The sequence below is a fragment of the Melospiza georgiana genome, chromosome 1 (assembly GCF_028018845.1).
Source record: "Melospiza georgiana isolate bMelGeo1 chromosome 1, bMelGeo1.pri, whole genome shotgun sequence".
NCBI lineage: Eukaryota > Metazoa > Chordata > Aves > Passeriformes > Passerellidae > Melospiza > Melospiza georgiana.
In genome coordinates, this window is record NC_080430.1 from 41,357,480 (window position 1) to 41,382,994 (window position 25,515).

Sequence of the window (25,515 nt, forward strand, 5' to 3'; positions counted from 1 at the left end):
GCTAGATCTATCTTTGATTTATCTATGTTCTATCTTCATTAATATCCTTTAGTCCTGGCCACTGGACTTGTGCTCATATGTTCCAGCTCTGCAATAGAGATGATCCAGTCCTGCTTCCTCAATTCACCTTGAGTTCAGTGACTTCTCTGGGGTTTTCATCTCCTTTGTCTGTATTCATTTTTCTGCCCAAACACTCACTCTCTGAGTGCTGCCTCTGCTGTCTGCTGGTTCATGTAGGAAATTGAGAGAGTGAGAGAGTGTCCTTATTCATCTGGGGCTCCTTCTGAAGTGTGTCCCCCATCTGCCCTGCATGGGGAGCCAACCTCTGGGTTCTCTCCTTGGTTTTCACTTATCTACGTAAGAAACCTTTTGTTATGTGTTTGAATATCATTTGCAAAGTCTCAGGTAGACTTTTAGTGAATTTTATTTCTGCCCTCCAAATGTAGCATTTTCTTGCCCTTTTTTTCCTCCCTTCTGTGTTCATTTCTGATATACTTGTTGAAGGGTCTGAGTAAGTAGCTGATTAATTAGCACCTTCTCAACTGTAACTGCTGAAACATCTTACTAACATAATTATTTTAAAATCGTTTTTGCAGAGGCAATGCTAATAATTTATTTTTTTTTATCTCAGTGTATAAATGTAGGCTGTGGTCTGACATTCTGGAAGTTAGAAACATTCAAGATACCATAAGTAGTAACTTACTATTGAAAGTATTGAATGTTAGTCAAGTCTAACAGTATTTTACATTCATTTCTAACTGGTAAAATGCTTTCTTTTAATTTCCAATGTCCTTAGAAAGAATATAATATCGACTTAAACTTTGCAGTACAGAGGCAAATAATGTGTATCTTTCCTAAACTGATTTTAGTCCCATTGAAGTGGAGTAATTGCTTAATTACAGTTTTCAGGTTGTAACCTTGTGGCCTTGTTTTCCTCTCAAGGTGGTGTGCATTAGGATTAAGTCCATGCATGCAGCAGTGTTTGCCACAAAGCCTCTTGTGAGTCAGTGGTATCTGCAGTGCTGTTGAGAGGACGGTTTCAACCTCTTTCTTACAGGATTGAGAAAACAAATAGTGAAATGTAATAGCATAGACACTGAACATTCTTTGGCTGTTTCATAGTGGATTGATGAAGAATGAGTTGTGTAACACAGTGATCAACAGAATCTGAAGAATTTTGAAGGAGTGCCAAGTTGTTGTTTAGTGAAATCACTACCTTTAGACTACCTGTCAAAGAGATGCACTTCCAGCAGAGTAGGTTCTCTTATCAAATGACCTATTGTTAACAAGAAATTGGAAATTAGGGGCTGAAATCTCACTTCTTCTTTTTATGGTTTAAATGCAATTTTTCATTTCTTGTTACTGACTACAAGCTCTTGTTAAAGGATATCTGCTGGACAGACTTTCCCAATCTGTGCCTTTTACATAAGCTACCTGAGATATTTGTAATGTCACTGCAGGTCTTGTTGCTGAGGAGGGACCCTGTCTGTAACATCCACCCCAAAGCCCAGGTGTAGCCTTTCACCATTGTGCTTTTCTGAGTGAGCAATTGAGTGGAAGTTATCTTTTCTCTATGCATGGCAAACCATACGTGCACATCCCAAAGCAGGAACACAATTGCATTCCTCATTATCAGTTGTCTGTTTCTGCCTCCTAAAAATGCTGTAAACTCACAGAGTGTGGAGTCCTCATGGGGGGTTCTGTCTGGGATAACTTGGATGATTACTTCAACTTCAAGCTTAGGATCACAGGATTGACACCCTGCTACTGATCACTGTGGTGGGACAAGAGGGCTGCATGTGATTCACAGAGCACAGAGCCTGCTTTCAAACAGCCTTTGTACTTTTACCGTACAGCAATCTGCAAATCATTATGCACCCCCTCTTTGCCCAATCCACACAGGATGTGAGTCTGTGTCAGCTCCCAGCTTGGTAGCTTTCCTCTTTAGCACTATCAATAAAAAACCTCCTTTTTGCAGCTTTGGAAATTACTGGTCTACTGCCTGCCTCTAGCCAAGAAGGTGGGGGTGGGTGTCACATTCACAGATGTCCCACATCTGACAGGGCTGTGGCTAGAAGAGTATTTTCCGTAGGCAGGTAGGGGAAGAGACCCACCACTGCAAAGCTGGTTCATCTGCACTGCTACAGCTGCTCCTGGCTAAGCCAGAGTGCAGTGGTCCAGGAGGACAAGCAGTGTTCCAGGAAAAGCATGGTTGTTGTATGCATTCCACCACTGACGTTTCTTCCTGCTGGCAGGCCATGTCATTTTTGTGGAAAGGAGAGGATTGCTCTAGATGTACTTATTTTAAATGAGGATGAAGTGTTTGATGCAATGATTGTTTCCTGGTGCTTGTCACAGTTCTTTCTTTAGGGAGAGAAAGGGGTGGACATTTGTCAGGAGCAGTTTGAGTGTTTCTGATAGACAAGCAGATGCAGAACCCCAGCTCACTGATTTGTGTCTGTGGAAGTAGCTAAGCTGTATTAGCTCCCTTGCTAACTCCCCTCCAAGTGCAGCAAGCAAAGACACTCATCATGACAGCTAAAGCTGTGACAGGCCACATCTTGCCTCAGGAACAGCACAGGAATAAGAAAAATTTGAAGTGAAAGACCTGTGCAATTCCCCTGGTTTCATGCTGCTTTCTGCAGACAGTAACACCCTATTCACATCATCAGCTTTCGCTTGATACCCAATTTTATAACATTTCAACCTAAGTCTTCACAGGCATTCAACACCTTGGGCTATTGGTTCTACCAGGAGATGACTATAAAGCAAATTTTAGGCAGCTGGTTAGAGCATGGTAATGGTGGGAGAATCTGGTCTTTGGAAGGGAGTCCTGGTACTGCTGCTGCTGCCCAGAGAAGAGTTATGGCTCAGAGCTCAGATTTGGACTCACACAGCAAACATACCTTCAATCCATGCCAGTGTTAAAAGCATGGACCTGGAGTAGGTCCTGGGAACTCCATACTAGTTTGGCTCTTTCCTTTGCTTTGCCTCCACTGTCCAGGATAGAAAAGCAAGATAATTTATCCTTGGATGGCACCATTCAGGTTTGGCTACAACCCTGAGAAACATTTCACTTGGCCCACACAGATGATGTGCATGTCTTTGAGATTCTGGACTTCACACTTCAGTGGTAGTAACCATGGATGTTTTCACTGGGATAATAGAAATATACCAATGTGTGTAACTGCATCCATTCAGGAAAAAAGAAAAAATTGGACATGTGTGTAAGCCAGGTGAACTCATTATAAACATCTTGTAATAGAGCTTGGGACGTTTCAAGTACCACCATTGAAGAGAACTTCCTCACAATATTTAAAATGTCTACATTTTTTATTCTTCCTAGAGTTTTACATGCCATTCAAATCTGTCTTTCAGATAAAAATCAGTGATACAGGTCATGGCTCTGAGAGTGTGGGCTGTGGTCATTAGCAGTGATCTGTTTGTGGTGATATTTGCCTGCTTCCACAATATGCAATGTATTTGAATCCTGTGTGAGCTTCTTTTCATTATTTTGTTCAACAGACAAGTGGAGGAGTAAGTAGAAACGTGCCATGAGTGCTGTTGTATCAAGTGAAGTATGAGACTGTGCTTTGCTGTTTCCTTTCATCTGCTTGGCCAAGCTGGGACAATATGTAACCAGGCATTATGCAATATTTGTTCTGCTTCTCACAGCATAAAAAGCCATGTTAATTCTTTGGTGCTGGTTAAAGTCTTGTGGATAAATACAAGGGACAGAACTCTTTGACGTTGACAATTCCAATATCCAGTATAAGTCATAGGAGCATCACAGGCATTACTTTTGTATGTTATATGTGCTGAAGGACAATAGTTTTACTCAAATGTGGTGGTTTCCCTCTGAGAAGTATTTTCTCTATTTCAAAGAGTGCTATCTATCATTCTGACATGCTCCAAAGTGGAAGCTCAAGCCAAACAAACTAAGCAACAGCAAAATCAGCTGAAGGCTAGAATATGTGACAAAGACTAAAATCCCAAAAGAGTCTTCTGTCAGGCACCCAGTTGTACCCTAGGTATTTCCATTTAATGAGTTACTGTGAAGTGAGTGAAAATTAATGTGAAATTCTTTAGTATCGCTGTGAGTGAGCCCATTTTGTTGACCTCTGAGTTAGGAACTACAGAAAATGTCACGAGCTGCAGCCAGCTGTTCATGCCTTCTGCATGATCTGCTTAGACCTTAAAGCAGCTGACCCCTAGATATACCCAAATAGCAAGTTTATTATAAATACACCTGAGCTGAAGTGAGAAGATGAATTACCATCTTTGAAATATAGGACAGTTGCCAGAAAGTTTTAACATTTTCTCTGTAGAATACGGGGCTTGGGAGTGCAACTTCCTGAAAGTGATGAATTGGTTCTGATGATTGATGTAAGGCTCTAATTTTCCTGAAGGTTTTTAAAGGCTTCTGAAATGTTTCTGAAATATTCTAGTAATTGGTGTTGTACAATATTAAAAATCCTTCCAAGCTGTCTAATTAACTACAGCCATAGTTGCTTCTCAAAACCAAAATTAACTACTTGGTTTGACGTATTGTGAGCACTCTTACACAGGTGGATAATTCTAGCTCCACAAGGAGTTTTGGTCACCGAGTTTCTCAGTTCAGTGGATCTGCAATTGAATCATTTCCTCTTAATAGGTGACTTGACTAAGTGGTTTGAAAGTAATTAGCAAATACAGTGGACCCAGTATTGAAGTGTATGATCAGCATCTTATCAGGAACTACTTATTTCCTGTGGTAAACTGCAGTCAGCTTCTCAAGAAATTCAGAAAGCAACTTGTTGCTCCTGCTTCCAAGGAAGCTAATCAAGGAATGCTTGCACCATCCCAGGCATGTTTTGACTTGTGATGAAGTGATCCCAACTGATTTTAAAGGCATTTTCAGAAAGTCTGTTCTTTATTGCTATTGGATGTTTTATTTGGTCACTTTTAAGAAAGCAGTAATTGTCTTCATACAGACGCAAACTATTTTTTATCCGCTAATACATTTTAGTCTTGGTGCACAGCTGTTAATGGGATATGCTTCCACTCCAGAGCAATTCAGATTGATTTTGTTTCTACTTCAGAAATATATTACAGTAGAACCACAGTATATAAAAGGGCTCAGTGTGTTGAGATGAAGTAGCCTCATGATATTTGCAGCTTCTAATGGGAGCTCAGTACATTTAGAGCAGAAGTGGTGATTGATTGTCTGGTGCTCAGGCTAATTGATAATGGCACTGAGTTAGTCAGAAGCTCTCAGCTCCATCAAAATCACACCTGACATTGGTCTTGTGCCTCTTAATATTGACTGGGTAGTTCATATGATAAAAGCAACATGTTTTGGAGGAGATTTCCAGAGCTGAGTGACTCTTCCTTCAGCTTCAGTTACATTCTTTCCAGAAAGGCTTCCTGCCTAGAGTAGCAGTACTCCTCCGCTGGAAAATTTTTAAAAGGATGTTCTCAGGTCTGTTTATTTTTAATGGGTTTGGATGCGGTCACTGAGATCCTGTGAGGTCAGAAGAATGGAATGAAAGTGGTCACAGATGACACTTGAGCTATTTCCACAGCTGGATGCACACCAGCCAGAGTAGGCGGTCCTCTGCAGATGAATTAGTTCATTGAAGTACATGATACAAAACATCTGTTACAATGAGAACAAACAAAAACAATGTGCCTTTGAAGACTGGGATTTGTTGGGAGCTGCTTGCAAGGGTGCTGAATGAGGCAGTTGTCAGAAAGTCAGAAACATTTTTAGGCTTGCCCTTCTGTGAACTAAAGCAAAACTACATAGTAGAAACAATTAATTAAATTAAGCAAAAGACCGTTTTACCCAAATTTTGTTGCACTGATTCCTCATACAGCAATGGGGAGGGAGAGAACCCCTCTGTATCAAATGTTTTTTATACCCTAAACCACTTTTAATGCAATGATATAACTCCAGCTGAGTGGCTGTAAAAACTTAGAAGCTACAGTGGTATAGTTATTCTGTCAGTCGTTCCCCGTGCAGCTTTATTACCAGCTGTCTTGAAGTGCAATAGACGTTTTTCATTGTCACTGCCACCTGATGACAAATAAAACCTTCAAAATGCTTTTGCTTGAAGGAATAACTCACAGCTCCTAGCCAGAAGTAGACCTTTCACGTCACCTTAATGAGCCAGAGCAATCCAAACATTCCCACCCCATTTTACTCTTACAAGGCAGATGCTTTTGGCTGTCTTTGATTTTTTTTTTTTTTCCTCAAGTCGAGCGGGTGAGGAAGTAGGAATACTAAGATATTTATGGAGTAAACAAACATGCTGTGTGTATTAAGACTGAAGACAAATCAATCAAAGCTAGGTGTTTATCAGTTATTATAGGGCAGCATTGTTCTCATGGACAGTTTAAAGAAAATGTAACACTCCTAAAATAATGTGTTCATTATTTAAGCCATGGTAATGATGAATTAGATGCAGGTATACATCAAAGCATTGGTTCCCCTCTTTTTTTTTTCTTTTTTCCTAAATTGAGCGTGCTGTCACACGGATTTGATGGATGAGAATCGTGTCCTAGATACATAATAGAAAAAGTTTGCACTACCACAAAATGCTCCCAAAGAGGTTTGGATGCCCAGTCTGTGTAAGCACACTAGGTAGACAATGCTAGTAAAAAAGTAAAAAACCTAAACAGAAATGAATCCTTTAGATCAAGCATGTGGTAGGGATATGTGATTTTGGACCTGGAAATCTTTTCGTTCATCCCCTGCTGGTGACCTGCCATGTCTGCACAAGGCTGCTGTTTTTTTAAGGCTCAACAACTGAAACAGGAGCTTCTGTGAATCTCATGAGTTTCAGATAGGCCACTGGGATGGGAGCCTCTTTTGTGGCTTTCCATCTGGGATCCAGTGGTGGGTGTCAAAAGAGGTGAGAAACTGCAGAGGAAACAAAATTAAACAAGGTTCTTGTATAGTTCAATTGATTCCAGTTTATGCCTTCCCGATGAGTGGGGTGTCTGACTGTATATGTAGTCATAATTTATTATAGCTGTACAAGACAATTATGTTAATCTTACTTTTATTTCCTAATATTCTTTGATCTCGTACACATCAAAGATGTAAAATTTTAGTCTTGTTGATAATTAGCTAGAAAGCAAATATGTTGTCTGTCAGTACAGAGGATACAAAGCACAAGAAATTGTCCTGGGGGAGTCTAGATTCTAAACTAATTTTTTTTTTCTCCTCATCAGATTTTTATTTCCCTTTCATCAGTTCCCTCAGCCATTAAATAAATGTACTGGAAGTAAACTTTGCCATTTTGAAATTCATTCAGCTTATTAAACCACCTAGTCAGTCAGTATGAATCCTCAATTGAGGAAAAGCAGTTTGGTACATCAAACAAAAATGAACATCAGTGTTTCCCAAAGTTGCAACAACCCCTTGCGATCTGTACTGACGAAGGTTTCACGCTTGCTTGCTGCTAGTTTTAAGCAGGCACAGGCTAATGCTGTGCACAGTTCTCATTTGATTCACCCATTATAGTCCAAAGACTTTGATTTCTAACTTGTGATTACTGCTCTGGTCAAGAACAGCAAATGAGGATACACTAAATTATTTGGCTCTGCAGTTGCTCTTCAAAGCTGTCTTTCTGGAAGGAGAAAACACACAGGGATTATTTTACAATTTCTGCAGTGAATCTCTGCATCAGTACTTTATGCCTCCAGCTGGTGGATTTATACATCGCAGTTTATTCTGGGATTGACCCCTCCCTCCACTTTTGTTCATGAATTGCAAAGAGATCATTATCTTCATAAATTTGTTTACAGTCCAAAACTTCCATATGAATAATTTATGGCAACATTTCAGCCTAAGGATCCTTCTCAGTGTGCATAACAAGTATTTATTAGATGGTTTCTTACTGGAAATTTTTATTAGACTTGATTCTTTCCTGTTCCAAGGCTGGTTGTCCTTATCTTTATTAATTACTTCAGCTTCTTGAAAAGATGGCTGTTTTGCCAGAAAACAAATTTTGTTTCTAGGTTAAACAAGTTTACAGGCAGCATAGGGCCACAAAATTTACAATTGGATTACTGAAAAAAACCCAAAAATCACTGAATTACAATCTGAATCTGAAAACAAGAGCAGAATCATCTCTGCTAGACATAACTAATTAATGAAAATCTGTCTGTGCTATAAAAATCTTTTGTATACCTGCATAGTGATGTACAGCTTGGCATCTGTCTCAGAGGATTAAAACAATGTGAAATACTGGTAGTTGATGACAAACCATAATTAATTTCAGAAGGTTCAGGATTTCAAGCCAAATTTTTTGAATTCACTAAGATCTGTATGTTACTGTGATTGTTGGATTACAGAAATTTGAACCACTGAAATTGCAATTAGCTTCTGCTAAAATTTTTGCCTCGTCTAGTTCCCTCTTCAAGCTGTGCACTTCTGCATTACTTCCCTGAATCCATAATCATCCGCAGTGACCCTGAACTGAAACACCAGAAGATGGTCCTTCATGATGCTGCAGTTCCTTGATAGTAACAGAAAATACCACAGGAAATACTAGCAGAAAACCATTTTATGTATTTTTCAGTCCCACAAGTGGATTTTCTGTGTGAATGGAAAAGTCACTGCAGAACAGAAATGTGGCTGCCAAGAGGTTGGTTTCTACTGGAGTTTATCAGAACATCTGTTGTTAGTTACTATGCATCTTTTGATGTCAAAGACAAAACAAGAGTTTGTTTGGTTTTTGGAGGAAGGGGTTTCACATATAATGAAGATTCACAAGCATGCAGTGCACAGAACCCGGCTCTCGAGTCCCTGTCACTCTGGAATTAATTAGAGGACTATTTTTTTCTATCCACAGCTCTCAACAAAAGATGGGAGTATTAGCCATTTGCCTATCATCTCATTCCTATTTATCTTCCTTTGGATGTTTCTTGTTTCCTTTACCTCTGAGGCTACCCTTTGCCTCTGGCTATGACTGACAGGACTATTACATATATAATACTCTGTGGATAATAAAATTTGGCTTTGTGGGCAGAATCAAATAATAGCTCTAAAACTTGTCTTCAAGTGAAAATGTGCAGACGGAGAGAGTAGTGACATGGAAAAAGTTGTGAAAATGTTGTTTTGACTCCACTCCCAGGGAGAACTTAGGGAGTGAGGAAAGGGTGAGAAGAAGAACAAAGACCAAATATCTATAATCTCCTTGTTTTCATTTCTGGGTTGTTGAACTAATTTTAAGCTTTTTTTTCCCCTTCAAATTTAGATAAATTCTGAAATTATATGTCATTTTGAAATATGGTGGAAACATTCCTTTTGACAGCTCAAATTTTTTATTCTTTTGGTCACAACTATGTGCCAAATGTGACCTGGATTCACAGGATGTTTTATTCTCTTTCAGAGTTGTGTTTTTTTTTCTTTTTCCAAATACCTTACTGTTCATCTCAGCAATATGTGTGTACTATCCAGCTGGCCTTCTTTTCTCTAGCTTCCTCTATGATTTGTTCCTCCAAAGCATCCTCTTACCATCACGTGAAAGACATCTTCCTGAACTCATGGCAGACTCAGCTGTCTGATCAGTGCTTCATGGAAGGCTGGTCATCCACTTTGGGTCAAAGACTCACTCTGGTACATTTACCACAACAGTGACTCACCAGCTCATTCCTCTCTGGCTCCAGAGCAAGGTGCTCTCTGTTGTCTGAGGCATTTTCAGAGCATTTGGTAGTAGACAACTCCCATCAACTGCCTTGTAACCTGGAGAGTTTACTTCAGGTAGGATTTAGAAAATCACTTTGAAAAAAACTTGAACTGCTCTTTCTTGGCTCATTCGTGGAACCTCTGAAATTACTGTTGACCACAATAGTAGTTAATTTTTAGATGCCACAGAAAATAAACATAAAGATTTTTTTTTTTCCTGAGAAAACGGAACACCTCTACAATACTCAAATAGCTGAAAGAAATTCAGGAAAGCTGCCCAAAAAAAATTTATTTCAGCCTAAACTTCTGCAAATCAGACAGTGTGTGGAAACCACAAAGTCACAAAGAAGTAAAAACATCTTTGGGGTATGTCAGGATCTGACTGCTTGCTGTACATTCCCATGGACTAGTACACAGTGGGTGGTGGGAAATGGTGGTGTACAAAATAAAAGCTGTAATAAATAAAACCTTTTTGTACAGATTACTGCAGCATGGATATGGATAAGAGTAAAACAGAGTAACTGACCTGATTTACTCTGGTAAATTCATTTAGAGAAAAACTGAAGCAGCAGACTTTGACTTCATTTGCCCATGTTGCTTTGGCAATTCCTCTGAAACTGGCAGTGTGATAGCATGGATGTGGTCCATTCACTAATCTGGAAAAAGGAACAGTCTTTGGTGGTTGCCATCCTTCTGATAAAACTGAGTGCCCTGAGAAGACCCAGTGTCAAACACCCTCTGTAGGCAGAACAGCATGCCGGCCAAGGACCATGCAATCCTCTCCCTGATCAGTAACCTGTGGAGATGCAGCTCCCTACCTTTCCCAACCCTTGGGAAGGCTGTTGGACATCCCCAGTCACAGTGGTGTATCTCTGTGCTGGAGAGTTTCTCTGTGGGTAGCTGATACCTGAACAGAACTGAGCAGCTGTTGCTTGATAAAACTTTCAGTCCCAGCAATGACCAAACCTGGTGACCCAGCACTGAGGCTCTCTGTTCCCCCCATGTCCTTTCAGCATATTTAACATGTTACAGCTGTGCTCACTGCTATACAATAGTTAAGAGGGCTGCCAGCATTTCCAGTATGAACTCGTATTTTAAGGATAATAATTCAGCTGTAAAAATGTGCTCTAGGCTGAAACTTTATAAGGAAGATTTCTGCCCAAGAGTGACTTTATCTGGACAGAAAACAAAAGGGAAAATATATCAATTTAGTCATTCTTAATCGGTAAAGATATATTTTTAAAAAGTAGAATAATCCTTGCTGGATTGCTTACTTTCTCTTCTTTCTAGCCTTAATAATAGCCAAAATCTGCATCTTTCTGAACTTTTCATGTCTCCTTCTTAGACTATTTGAACCATTTTTGCACTGAATATTTACTCCCATGGGTTTCTTTTAAATTTCTTTTCCTCAATATTTTCATTTGCTTTTAAGAGACAATGGAGTGTAGAGCAAAGTAGACTCAGAAGCCATTTTCTCTTATTTATTTCAAATCTGCTCAGCATGAATCAAGAGTTAAAATGTATAGTTTTCTTGATCAATTTGGACTAGTGTGTGTAAATGGAACCACCTGTTCTCTTTGGGCCTGCAATGGTGACGACCCAAGATGTACCCCCCAGTCTGAACACTCAATGGCTCGGGAAAGGTCAGACGTAGATCCAGACTCATCCCAGAACCCTGATAATAGACCACCTCCTGAGTTCTCTTTATGTCACACAGGATTTAAAACACTTTGACATCTTTGGTAGAAGGGAGACTTACAAATGTTAATTGTTTATTCTAACACACAGACTGGTTTCACTGGAAGTACCTTAAAGTAAAGGAGAACTTAAAATATCCGATTTTTAGTTGAAAAAATCTGTTTACCCTGTCTAGGCTCCATTTTTTTCTGACTGGTGACACGTAGCTGAGGACTTGAATTTGATTTTATCTATACGATTTGTACCTTCCCAGATTTAGATATAGTTACCTTTGAAGGACCTGCTCTGTGTACTTGCTGCCATCACCTTTACTGGCCTCTTGAGGTCTCATGCGTCTGGGAGAGAAGTTTTAGGCTGGGACACTTCTGCAGCCACAGTTTGCCCAGATTGTGCCAATAGTCTCAGTTGTTCAAAACAGTGTACAAACTGGAATGGTGTCTCATCCAGAGCAGGGTGGATTGTCCAGGAGCAGCAAAATCCAGGTGCTGGTGACATTTTGCTTGCAGAGAGTCCAAGGAGGAGCTGCTCTGGAGTTTTTAAAGTCAGAAAAATCGCGCTTAAAATTTGTAGAGGCGTGAGTGAGGCATAGTCTTGGGTTACTTTTAATGATGGAATAGAAGGTAAGAAGGCACTCTTGGAAATACATGCCTGAGTCTTGGATTTGAGGACTGTCACAGAGCTGGCAGTGCCAGTAGATAGTTTTAACCTGTCAAAGGATAAACCTCAATACAGAATGGAGTGTATTCCATCCATAGCCTCCCCTAAGGAGTTACAAGTCCAGAAAATGAAATGCCATTTGGGATCTGGACCAGGACAAACAGGCTGTGAAAATTTTGGGGTTTAAATGAAAGGAAAGGCCGGCTAGAATGGCTGTCTTTCCATTACTGTGTGGGAAAGGGCTTTGTTTAACATTACAGGTTACAAATCTAACAGAACATGACAGAGAGACAGATTTCTGTATTTGACCTTTCTAATAAGGTGCACTTTTAGTTTTAAAGATAGGTATGAATCACTGTGATCTAGAATTGAATTGATACAAAACATGAACAGTGGCTTAGTACAAGATTTCCCAGTCTATCATCTTCAAGTCTAAAATCTATTATTGAACAGAAGCACATCGTTAGAAAAGCATCCTTACTCACCCAGAGTTTCATTTATAGCATCTTCTGCTACCTGTCTTTCCTAATAGGTAGGATAAGAAGGATTCCTGTGAAGATTATGTGCATATGACTGGTCCTCATCAGCTTTCCAGAATTTTTAAATTTGAAAAATGGTATGAGGAGGGAAAGGACATAATTTTTAGACCCTTCATACCTTTAGTCTTCCTTTGTGCAGGAGCTGCCAACAAGGAGTTGAGACATAGGCAGCAGATGGCAGTGCACCATAGTGCATCCTCATGGAGGATGGACATTTTGTTTGTAGCTGAGTTCAGGAATGACACAGCAACATTAATCTCAGCATTTCAAGGTGGCTTCCTACCCACCCCATACAGCCGTGTACCTGGGCTCCATGACAGCCCTTCCATCAGCATGGCTCTGAGAGTGCAGCCTAGATTTGAGCCTCACCTAGGAATTAGCTCTGATGTTGAAGAGTTCCCTTTGGCTTGACATTGGAAGGGCTGACCTGAAGTCCAGGAGCAACTGTGTGAGGCTGCCTTATTTGTAGTGTCCAGCACTTATAAATTCTGGTTTACAAGAGCCTTTCTGATCTCAGAATTGCAGGGAAACATCCTGATACTAACCATTTCTTAACTGTTGTTCCCATACTTGTCCTCTCAAGTACTTGGGGTCTCACAGAGGAGCACTCTGCTGTCTCCCACCCTAGCACCTCAGTATGTGTCCTTGGAACTTCATTTAGTGATATCACCTCACTGTTTTGAATGCTGAAGTTATTTCAGATATTTCTGCCTAAGTCTGGTTGTGTTAAGTCCTTTTAGTGTTGTGGAGTTAACACCACACACAGCCATACCATTTTCTTCACTGTGTAGAGTGTTATTTTTGTCATCTTACCTCTAATATGACCTTAATACATAGGATTATATTACCAGCCCACTTTTCTGCTTGGTTTTGGGTTTGTTTATTTTTTTTCCCTTGTTGATAGCCAGTTCCTAATAATTTCTGATGTCTCTCAGTGTCAGTGTTTGTCCTTCTAATCAGTGAATATTTTCATCCAGCTCAGCTGTTAGATTACAGCTTACACAGTGCAAGTCCCTCCAGGTTTTGGGGCAGGAGACAAAACACAGCACATCTGTTACTGTCACAGCTTCTGCCCTGTCACTGGCCGTGGTAGTGTCAAGGCTAGAAGTGCACACAGGAGAAGTGTCACTGGACTTTCCTCCCCAAACCCAGTTAAGCACTTTCTGTGCCTGGCAAATGACCTATGCACTGAATCTTGCCAGAAAAGCAGAGATCAGCAGCCCTGTGTGTCAGACACTGGGTCACATCTGTTGCCATGCCTTTGGGGAGCACCCAGACAGGTGGGACTGCCTCACCTTGCATGGAAAACTGGAGGCCCAGGGGGAGAAAGGGCCCCACTACATTAAACATCTTACATGCTCTCTTGTCACCAACCTTCTCTGTACCTCCACTTAAAAGCACAAGCCTCTGGAGGCAAAATTTTCTGTCAAGCATTTTTCTTGTTCTAGGAACATGTTTGCCTGAGTAAAATAAAATTAGCAACCATTTTCAGCTAATAACAGAAGTTTGTACTCATTGCTCATTAAATGTTCCTCGTGAACAGGAAGTTTAAAAACCAGTCACTGTTACTCTTAGTTATATTTGCCATAATAAATCCTGCACTGAGAGTTTCAAATGTTAGAAAAAACCTATCCACATACTGAAAAAACATTGTGGCCTGAGTGGGTGTAATAGAATTGGCAATACAATTTGTCTTCCCATGTGTAATTTTTTGTGTGTATATATGTATATGGAAAATCAAACTATTGAGGATACAAATATGACATCCTTTTTGAAAGTTTCATTTGAACTCACTAAGACAAAGAAGTGAAAACGTTAGCTAGAAACTGGTTCTGGCTTGTATTTTAATGTACAGTTTGATAATATCCATTTATCACCTAGGATGAGCCATTAAGTGAATTTTCACACCTGGTTATAGGCAAGAAGGGATAGAATAGAAAAGAGCTGTTTGAAGAGAAGTATTATTTGGATTTAACTTTAATAGATGAAATTCCATTCTGATATTAAGAAAAACTAGTCCACAGGAAAGAAACTCCTGATTCCCATTTACTAGGATGGCACATCAGCTGCTGGGAGACAGTGAAGGAAGGAAAAATTTCATACACGTCAGAATATATATAAGAATATATACAGAATGGAATTGCTTGTTTTGACATGGATTGAAATCTTTCTTTTGTGAAATCTGATAGTGAAAAGGGCAGGAGAAAATTTGATCTGTGCATTACAGTAGTTATGTCCTAGGCAAATTACCACCTTTGTGTTTCTTTTTTTGTCTTCCAGGGATGCTAAACCCTCTTTGAGTTGTGAGGATTCTTTGTTTGTGGTGACTGTTCTTGGCTTAACAAAAGCACATATGTGGAGTGGCTACATAAAGCCATCAGCCAAGTGCATACTCATAAGCTGAAGAGTAGGGAAAAAAGCAAATGAGATTTCCCATTCCCTTCTAGAATAGGTCACATGAGGGATCAAGACCTGCCTATGGCCTCTCTGCCTTCTCCAGAAATTTTTGGAATGAATACCCCACTGCAACAGGTCATTTCCTAATTGCTGTGGGCTCCTTCCTGATGGCAGATCCCAGCTAAAATACGCACATTTATTCCTGCATATAATACCAGTAATTTTATTTTATTTCTTGCTGAAGAAAGTTGAAGAAAGGTATGAAAACTTCAGATTTTGAGTCTATTGAGAAGCACATGGGTTTATGGTCCAACCTGCATGGGCAGACAGTAAGGGCAAAGGTCTAACACAGGGCTCACAAAATGTGCTTCAGAGTCCCTGTAGGAACTCAGATGTATTTTCCATTCATAAATATTTGTAATATTGTCACTTTCTTGAATAGACTTTCTCTTTAGATCTTACTTTGGGTGGGAAGATACAAGTCACCATGCAAAAGTCAGCTTAGGCACTGAGTGACATGGGCAGCTTTTTGTGTGCAGAATAAATGCTATTTGTTTTTGTTAGGTCCTTTTAGATTAACAGACAGATATATGGTCTGATATTTACTGATTTTTTATGATCTATTAGAAGCATAAACTACTGACATATGGTACTGCCTGATATAATACATTTATTAACTGATACAATATCTTTTCAAGTATTGCTTTATTTGTACACATAGTTACCAATATAAAACTCTTCCTATTGCATCAGTTGTCTTCTCCTTATATCTTGATGTTCCCATTTCTACATCCTTTTAATCTGCATTTGTACATGTAGGGTACAAATGTATCTGTACATTATCAAAAGCTGTATTTCAGACTAGGAGACAGGAAATACAAGGCAAGAAGGACAATGGGAAAGAAACCATCAAAAAAAACGTGGCTATCGTTGTAAGAAAGGTGAAGCCTACACAAGGGTCACCTTTGTTCTTTATTTACCACTCTATATTTGGATTCTTAATCCTTTAAAACCAGGTACTTCTGGGCAGTAACTCTCTTGGACGTATGATGTATGTTTTCAGCCAAAGAAAGAGGTTCACAAACATAGAGCAAAAACAAAGAAAGGGAAAGCAAATGTGCCCATTGCTCCTCAGAGGTTCAACTAAGTTATGAAGGTGATGTCAGATAAGAATTTCAATTAATGTCCAATATTCAAAATATGGGGATATGTTTACATGGTAATGTGAACTCAGGTTTAGTGCTCAGTGCAGAAGCAGGGCTCAGCATTGATGGTTTGCATCAGGTTTGCCTATTCCAAAGTTAAAGCTACTTTAACTTAGAGGAGTGTTTGGGCTTCTTGCTCGCTTTACCACATTTTTAGCAAGCTTTTGAAATCAACAATGTAATGAAACGAAATGAAATCCTAAGATTTGCAGAATATACATTTTTAGCTGATTTTTGCTGATCTTCTTCACTATACTCAAATCATGATTTAACTTCTGATAAACTGGCAAATGCCTCAGCAGTTGCTATCATTTCACTGAGAAAGGGAAAATAAGTTTTCCTTTGTTTTGAAATATCAACAAATATTCCCAGCAGAGGTGATGACAAGGACAGAGAGGATTTCAAAGCTACCTTTACTCTTCCTGCAACAGTCATAGGAGTTTGACCCTTACCAACCAGTTTGGAGTAGTTCAGTAGACTCAGTTCTGACAAGGGGACCTGGTTTTTCTGCTGCCTGTGAGAGGCAGCCCAAGGAGATCAGACAAGTCAGACTAGACAGAACAGTAAATCAATTGAAATATGGCCATCATTTGTTCAGTGTGCAGAGAAAGTGTATTTCTCTGCAAAAAAAGCTTGCATGTTGATTTTTTTTCATATTAATTCTTGATAGATCTGTCTGTCTGATAAGTATAAGGAAAGTCATCCTTTCACTCAATTTAATAAACCTCAAGGAACAACATGTTCTTGATAGCATAAAGGCATTCACTTGGTAGTAGGATAATAAATTTTCAGATGGAATGGCCTGGTGCTCATATGTCTGCACAAGATATCTGTAAACAAATTTGAAAAGTAAGTTTTCTGCTGTAAAGTTTATTGGCTTTACATTGACCAGTATTTACAAAGCAGAATTTGTGAGTATGGTTAAATTATTTAAACTTCCTAAATAAAGGAAAAGTAAATTCTAAAATAAACAGATGCTTACTGTAAGCTTTAAAAAAATATTTATTCAGCTGGTATTTTCCCCTTAAGTCCAGTATCAGTATTAGAACATTGAAATAAAATAGAAGCCTTTAATGCAGTTCATTATTGTAGAAATCTGTGACCAACTAATCCATCCTCCCACTGGCCCCAAAGTGCATCTCTCAACTAGTGAACTCTCCATTTCTAAAGCCTCCTAATACACTTTTTATTTCTGATGTCACTTTCCCACCCTTCAACAGACAAAAGGTGGCATTTGTCTTTACACCAACATGGAATTGTTCTACTGATGCCTTTTGATATTGACAAATATTTAAAGATATTTTACCTCATACACCAAACTGTATTTGGTGTCCTTCCTGTAATTTGAGTTTTTTTGCTATATAGAGGATCTGCAGTGTTCATAAATTCCAGCTTCTCTCTTTGTAAGTGATAGACTATATTCTGAAATATATACATTTACTTTCTTATAGGAAAAGTATGTTCATAAAGCTTAAAGCATTCTAAAACAGCAAGGTCTTTCAAATAAAGTGAAGAGGAAATCAAATGTGTATGTCAGCTTATCTCAGGTTTATCAAAATGTTACAAAAACCATACTTGTCTGTATCATTATTCCTTACCATTTGCCCTATTAATTTCTTTTAAAGCCACTCTAGCATCAACAAAATTGTATGAAAAATCATATGCTAAGAATATCTTGCCAAATTTAAAAGTCATTATTATCAGTTTCTTGTGGGAACTAAAAAAAAAAATAAAAATAAATGTAATCCTAATGAGGCAACAGGGCAACAGGACAGATCTAAATAATTGACAGGACAACTGCATTTTTGCCACTGTCTTTGCCAAAAATCTCATTATAATTTCTTCTACAGGTTTTTTGCCATTAAAAAGGGCTTTAAGTAATAGTTTGCAATGCTAAGATGCCTTTCTATATATTTACAACCTCAGTAAAATGAGACATCCAAACAGATGAAGAAGAAACAATACGTTTGATATAACATTTGCCAGTAGCCAACTGGATGTTTATCAGCAATTGCATATTATAGGCTGAAAAGAATCAAATTACTTTTAATATGATGGCAACATCTGAGGCAAGACATTTTTTTGTCTTCTACAGCTAAATAAATTGAATATGAATGGACTTGACAGCATGTAATATGAAATGCATTATGGTCTGGAGACTGAGGGTCGCCCTAACAACCAGACAATATTTCCTTAATTAAGTATAATTTCTTTCCTACGTGATCACAAGAAGATTGTGAACTGGTGAATTAATGATCTGGGAAATGCATGTAATTCTCTGCTCTAGGTAACTGTCAGCTTAAAACATGTTAAGCTGTCTTAGGAAAGCTGCAAATATTTGATTTGTTTTTCCAGCTTCTTTTTCTAGTGTATTAAATGGTGTATATTTAGGGACAGGAATATATATATTTTCAATTTGAAAATTATATGTTTTCTGTATCTGAGCAATATTTTTGTCCTTGATATATTTTCTCTCTCATCCATATATTTTTAATAGTTTGTTTGCAATACCTGTTGTGCTTACTTATTTGCTGAAAGACAATTGCTCTCAGATTTTTCCATTCTATGTCTGGTAGTTACATTTGTTACACTAAACCATAAGACTTCCTTCACCATTGCCCCTTCTTTATTTCCAGGTTCCTGAATTAAACCCAGAAATAATTATCAGTCTGTCACATATGTAATCACAGCAAGTTCCTCCAGCTGTATTTTTGCAATAAGCATCTTTACACAGGATTGCATCCAGAGGGTTCTTGAGTATCTCCAGTGAAGGAGACTCCACAGCCTCTCTAGACAATCTGTTCCAGTGCAGGATCACCTGCACAGTAAAGAAGTTCTTCCCCAGGAACTTCCTTGGCATCAATCTCTGCCTGTTGCCTCTTGCCTCATTGCTTGGCAACACTGAGAAGAGCCTGGTTCTGTGCTCCTAACACCTTCCCTTCAGATGCTTACATACATTGATGCCCTCTGATCATCCTCATGGCCCCCCTCTGGACCCTCTCAAACAGGTCCACATTCACTTTATGCTGGGGCACCCAGAGCTGGGTGCATCTCTCCAAGTGGGATACCATGAACATGGAGAAGAGAGGGAGAATCACCTTCCTTGGCATCACAAGTGGGAGCCCAGCTTGTCTGTCATGGAAAGGCCTGAGGCAATTCTCCACCTTTGAGCCAAAGGAGAGCACTGCTTGTAGAGGGAATTGAGAACTGTTTATCAGTTGACAGATTTAATTTGAGCACATATGGTTTGATAGAGTAAAAATGCTGAGCAGAGCTTACAATGTCCTATCATAACCAAAAAGTGCAGTTGCAGCCCAAACCCTAGAAACTCATCTGGCTGCATGGTGTCTGAGGCCACTGATTTCAAAGGCAAAACAAGATTATTTTTGTTGTGCATGGCTCTTCTTCAGACTCTTGCATTGATTCTGCTATGCAGGAACTGCTTAATGGGGTGAATGAGTGTGTGCCTAGCAGACTTGCTTTTAGACCCTTGTACCCGAAGGGAAGACTTCACTGTGTGGTGGTTCATTAAATGAGTTAATCCATAAATTAATCAATGTAAGCCAGTGCAAATTAATAATAGCCAATAAAGTGGCAAAAAGTGGGAAGTGTTGCAGGTTTGATCGGCTTGTTTCCTAAGCATTTATTTGGAATCATGACAGATACTCCACAGAGGCTAGCTTCTGTAATTTGTCAGATTTCTTTAGGGACTCTTGTCAATGCAATGTAAATCCACACTGTGACATAAAACAACTGTGTATGTATTTCATATGCTGAGGATATTGCAAAAATTACTGACCAAAATGAGCCTACCTTCTTCTTACCCCACTTCATGCAAGGAATGAGATGCAGGGGCTGCAGACTCTATACTTCTCAGATAGGATGTGCATAGAAAAAATATTGCTGGAAAGTGAGGCACAATTGAATTGATATTTCTCTAGAATTTTGTATTTTTATTTATTTCTATTTGCAAATGAAAATTTGAAATCCTTAGCTTCTAATGAGATCCTTGGCAAAACAGCTCTATGTAAATGTGAGATAAACATGTAAGAACAGATATGCTATGAGTTTTGAAACAAGTTTGTTTTACAAGTTGGTTAAACAAGTTTGTTTATAGATAGATTTTTCCAGTATTCTCAAAGGGGGAAAAAAAGTCGAATTATTTTAACAGATATATTCATCTATGTGATGTGTGCACGCAAAGATGCATACGGAGTAAAAGTATTATTTCTTATGAAGAAATGACTGGAAATACTGCCTTATGTCAGTATCTGCAAGAAAAAGAGCAGACCACACTTTCTGACTGACTTTCTCTAACCAACATAGGAAATAGCATTTTACAACATAGAACTGAAGAGATTTTGCCAGCATAGGACGGTGGGGAGTGGGAGAGCAAAAACCAAGCAATATGAATGGCAAAGGAGCTCTCTCTCTCTTAAGCTCCTTTGGCATGTCTTTTGTTTCATTTTTTGGTCAAAGTCTGAGTCTTGCTTTAGTACATATGGTCTTTGTTATTAATGTCTTTGTTTTTCATGCAGAGAAGAAAAATGCTTTTAAACACTGTGTATGTGTTTTAAATGGGTGTCACTACCAAACTCACTGTCAATAGCTAGTCTTACTTAACCAGCTATAAAATACCATGAGTTAGGGTTCTTAGTTGAGACTGGAAAAATCCAAGATAATTACCATAATAGGCTGAAGATCTCTGAGACTGAGGGCTTTAGAAGGCAGAGAAAATTGGGGACATATGTGTTCTGTCTGTAAGATTGTTCTATATAGGATATGGAGAAACGGAAATGACAGGCGTTTTGCAATGTACAGTAGCATTCATCATAGAAAGAACATATGCATTTGTTTGTCAGAAGCAATGAAGTAAAAAATGACACTTAATTGGAGCTGACATAAAATGGCCTCATTAGCAGTACAAATAATATATGTGTGTAGCTTGGTTGTCAATAGGAGCAAAACATATTTTTTCTGACAGATGTATTAGTGTCTTTTAAGATTCATGTCAAGTTTTCAGTCAGGTTCACTCATTTAAAGAATGCCTTTTTTTTCTTCTTTTTTTTTTTTTTTTTTTTTGGAATACGAGAGGTTGAACTGTAAATAATGTGTGTTTCCAGGGTGCTGTGATAACACCAACAATGGACCACACTATGTCAATGCAGCCAGCAAGCATGATGGGCCCTCTGACCCAACAGATGAACCACCTTTCCTTGGGCACAACAGGAACGGTAAGATCACTCTTTTTTTCTCTATTGCACAGCATCTCTTGCTTACTGATTTTCCTAAGGTAATTGGCTACTCTTTTCAGTGCTTTTGGTGGTGAAATGAGGGCTTCATCATCATAGAGTAAGCATTAGCTATTACAGAACAGAAATGACAAAATAACATGAGCAGTGAAATGGTAGGCCAACAAAACCTGATCGATAATTAAAAAGAATTATCTGTACTAGTTCTCATGTAGTTATGGAAGTACTGCTCTATCAATTTATTTTTAAATTGTTTGCTTGTCAGTCGAGAAAGTTTCATACCACTGGGATCAGGAGTTCTGTCTTTGTGGTAGGACCCACTGCTCACTTCAAACCATAGCAGCCAACCATATGTATTTTGTTCCAGGCTTAGAAATGGGATTTTTGGTCAAGGCCAGCTGTGTTTCTAGTATATCATATTTAAATATGCATATTTCAACAACTGTTTTCAAATTTTCCTTTTCAACTGTGTCAGTCATACTCAGTTAACTCCCCCAGAGTCAGAGAAAGGCAAAAAACCATTCTTAATTAAAATCCTTTAAGCTCTCTGAAAAGTTCCTAAAATACAGCAACTGCAGACCATAAATGGTGGTTTGGTATGTGAATGTCGGCACATTGCATGTAATGTAAATTTTTGCAAAAGTCAGGCATACATATTACACTTCTGTTACTTTAGCACACATGCCATTTATGTAAGAATGACATGAAACATGTAATTACAGAACATGCTCTGTTATGCACTTACCCTTTTTTTCACCACTGTTCTACTTGATACTAATCTATAGGAACACATTTTCCCAACTTTTTTTTTAGTTGAATAAGATATTTAACGCAGTTGCATCTGTACAAAGTTATTTAACTCACTGTGTTGGCTCTCTTCCTGATCTCTTATCTTCTGCTGCTTCGTCCTTATCTGTTGAATTTAATTCTAGCTCCAGTGTCTCTCCCCACTTCTTTAAAAAATCTCAGTTAAGATCTAAGAGTTCTGTATTTTTTTCCTGACAAAACTTAAATATGATGGTTCATTGTTTATTCCTGGCATTTTACATGTTGCATTCAATGATCAAAAGAAGTAGGAATTGCATGACAAAGTTAATCTCAGCATTTTCCCCTTCATGAAATTGAAGGAAATACTTGGTCTAGTGAGAATTTCTGCATGTGTAATTATTGTGGTTCCAAAGCTTGTTTAAAAGTTAAGGCAAGGAAATGGAAAATGAATTCTGATTATGCTGTTGGGCAACTCCTATGAATTTCTTCCTCTGCCTGTCATTTTCAATTCCATAACATTTAACAGACAGTGTCTTCTGCATCGTTGTCTCACAATCTTAATGCAAACTAGAAAATTCCCAGTTAATGTTCTCTTCTTGCTTGAGACCACTGTTACAGTGCTTACAGTAACAAATCCATCTGGGGAGTCGGGCAAAGGGAGGCAGTGGGTCATCTAGTGAGTGAAAATGAGGCTCTGAACTCATGGTACTGCAACCAAATGAAAGTCTTTCCTTTCTTTTCCAAGCTCTTTACACAGTTTTATCTTTCAAGGTCGCAGCATTCCCTGTGATAATTTGTTAAAATTCATTCAGAGGTATACCATAAAGGTTTATGTCTGCTATCTGTAAAACTCCTAAGTCATTTGCAGAAAACTTAAAGAGCAAGAAAGAGTAAAAAATTGATGAGTGCTACAATATCCATAGGCTTTCTAAATATCTCAAATGACACCCTATTTTATCACATACAAGATTTCTCTTAGATAAAAACAGCATCAGCACCATATTCAGTTTAAATGCTCATGCAAGCAGTATAATCATGGATGTCATAGAGAGTTTCTTCTGTTGGGAATTCCTCCTATCAGAAATTACAATTTGGGCTGCCAGTAGCAGTTTTGCTGGATGTATCCATCCAGATGTGAAATTCATTCTTCAGCATGTATTCTGTTACAGAAAAAAAAAAAAAAAGAAAAAAAAAGAAAAAAAAAAAAAGGGGGAACATGAGCTATTTAGAAATTTGATTTATTTATTTTTACTTCATTTATTTGGAATTCTGAGTTTTGGTCCAGAGAGAGGAGCATTGAGAGCATAAAGCATGAAGAATTGTGCCAAGTCCAGGCCATACTACTGTGAGTAGCTCAGCAGGACTAGGTTTTATGGGAGATAAAAGATATAAATTATACATTTCTGTTATGAATATATTTTTCAATTTTATCCTTAAAACTGTGCAACAGAGTGCAATAAAGAGCCACCAGCTACCTTTCAAGAAACCAGCCAGATTTTTTTAGGAAAACAAGACAAAAAGTCAAAATAATTCTACTCAAATAATTCTACTCACTCTTGGCAGTAACTCTGTCCCAATTTAATGTAGAAGCTTGCAGTATGCAAAGCAGTTTTTATTGGAAGGGTTTCATATGTTCATTTCCTTAGACAAAGCATTTTGCTAATTAACATAACATATTTTTCAGCCGAAACAGACCCCTGTGGTCACTTAAGTGAGAGTTGACTTCAAAACCACCTCCACACTTGCCTGATTCAGGATGAACACTGGGTTCCTAAAACATTGCTTCAACAGAAAATCTATTCTCTAGTGAGTGAGCTAAAGAAATAGCATAAAGGTCTATGCATCTTCGTATCTTGTGGGAATTACTCAGCCTTTTGATGTTCCTTAAAACATTGAAGTACTCTGTCCAGTACTCATTCCATCTCCCTTCACAGAGGGAGCCATTCCATCTCCCTTCACTCTTTAGCTCTGTGGTGAGGCAAGTGACCTGAGTAAAAGCAGCCTCTGCCATTTTGTGCCTTGACTCCAAAAACTGGATTTGAGTTTTGATCTCTCAGCCCTGAAGCACACATTAAAGCCCTTGGGAATCCAGGGGGCAGCTGCCTCCATCCACTTTTTTATTTGGTCACCAGCCCAGGTCGGGCTTCATGCTGCTGGGGGTGTTCACTTCCATCTGGGAGCTTCCAATTCAGCAGTCAAAGCAAAGCAATTTTCCTATAGAGTCACTCATGGTCAGCTGCATTTCCCTTGTGCTGGGTAAAGCCTTCCCCCCAAAACCCCAATAACTTTGTTTAGGAAACTGTTTGCCATGAATAGCGGCAAGAAGTTTTCTTTCTATCCAAATTCCCAAAGAATGCTTATTTAATTTCATTTTATTATATTTTTAACATTCTTAATTCTTATCTATTATTGAATTGTCCACATAAAATTAGACATATCTGCTATACCAAGCTCTCCCCAGTCAGGAGGATGTCTAAGCAGGCTATCAAGATGCCTGGAAAAGCTGCAAATCCATCTTTGCTTGCTTCCAATGCCAAAAAATGATACAGGGCACTGGAGGGACAGAGGAGGTGCAGGTGTGCCATTTATGGCATCTCGACCCTATGTTCCTGTGTTGTGAGAGAAACTGGTACAGCATTTGCATGTCCCAGTTACTGTGCTTTGTGCCTTATCCACCAAGAACATAATTCTTTTTTGCCTTAATGAAAATCAAATTGATTTCTGCCGGTGAAAATACAGTTTTGTTGCTGATGAATTGAGAGGCACATGTGCTGCTCTGATCACTTCCCCATTCTGCTTGAAATCTGGAGTTAAGCAGACAATCTGCCAGAGGGGTGATTTCTGTCGTATTTATATGTATTTTTCATAGATACCTCTTCACTCAAAAAGAGCAAAAAGCATTTACATGGCTGTGCTAGCTGTGGGCAAATACATAAAGAAAACCCAAGCTTAAATTATGTCAAGATTACAGCAAGAAAGCAATAGCTCTGAATATTCTGATTAAGGCTGACAACCCAGTCTCAGCTCCTACAATTGTATTAAAATGAAATTTTAATGCCAGAAGGCATAATGTGAAGATAGACAAGAGTTTTATGGCTTGATTTTTTTTCCTAGTTTATTATTATTTATTATAGTAAGTCTTGTTTTTGCTATGTGATATTCACCTACAATTAGGTCTGCTATTAAAAAAGGTACTGTAGAGAGAGAATAGAGTGTGTGTCTGTAAGGGCAACACTGAAAGAGCAGCATTAGTATGTGTTTAATAATGTATAGAGGCTGGAATTGTTCCATCATCAGCCTATCACTCAAAATGTTTCCAA

At 38.6% G+C, this 25,515-nt stretch overlaps 1 protein-coding gene across 2 annotated transcripts in view; it reads left to right on the top strand.

Moving 5' to 3' along the window:
• The window catches only part of RBMS3 (RNA binding motif single stranded interacting protein 3), a 703,588-nt gene that overhangs the window by 643,769 nt on the left and 34,304 nt on the right, over nt 1-25,515 (top strand). For both annotated transcript variants that reach the window (XM_058028549.1, XM_058028559.1), the window contains one exon: nt 21,299-21,409. In XM_058028549.1, the coding sequence (XP_057884532.1) occupies nt 21,299-21,409 (111 nt within the window). The remainder of the gene's footprint in view (nt 1-21,298; nt 21,410-25,515) is intronic.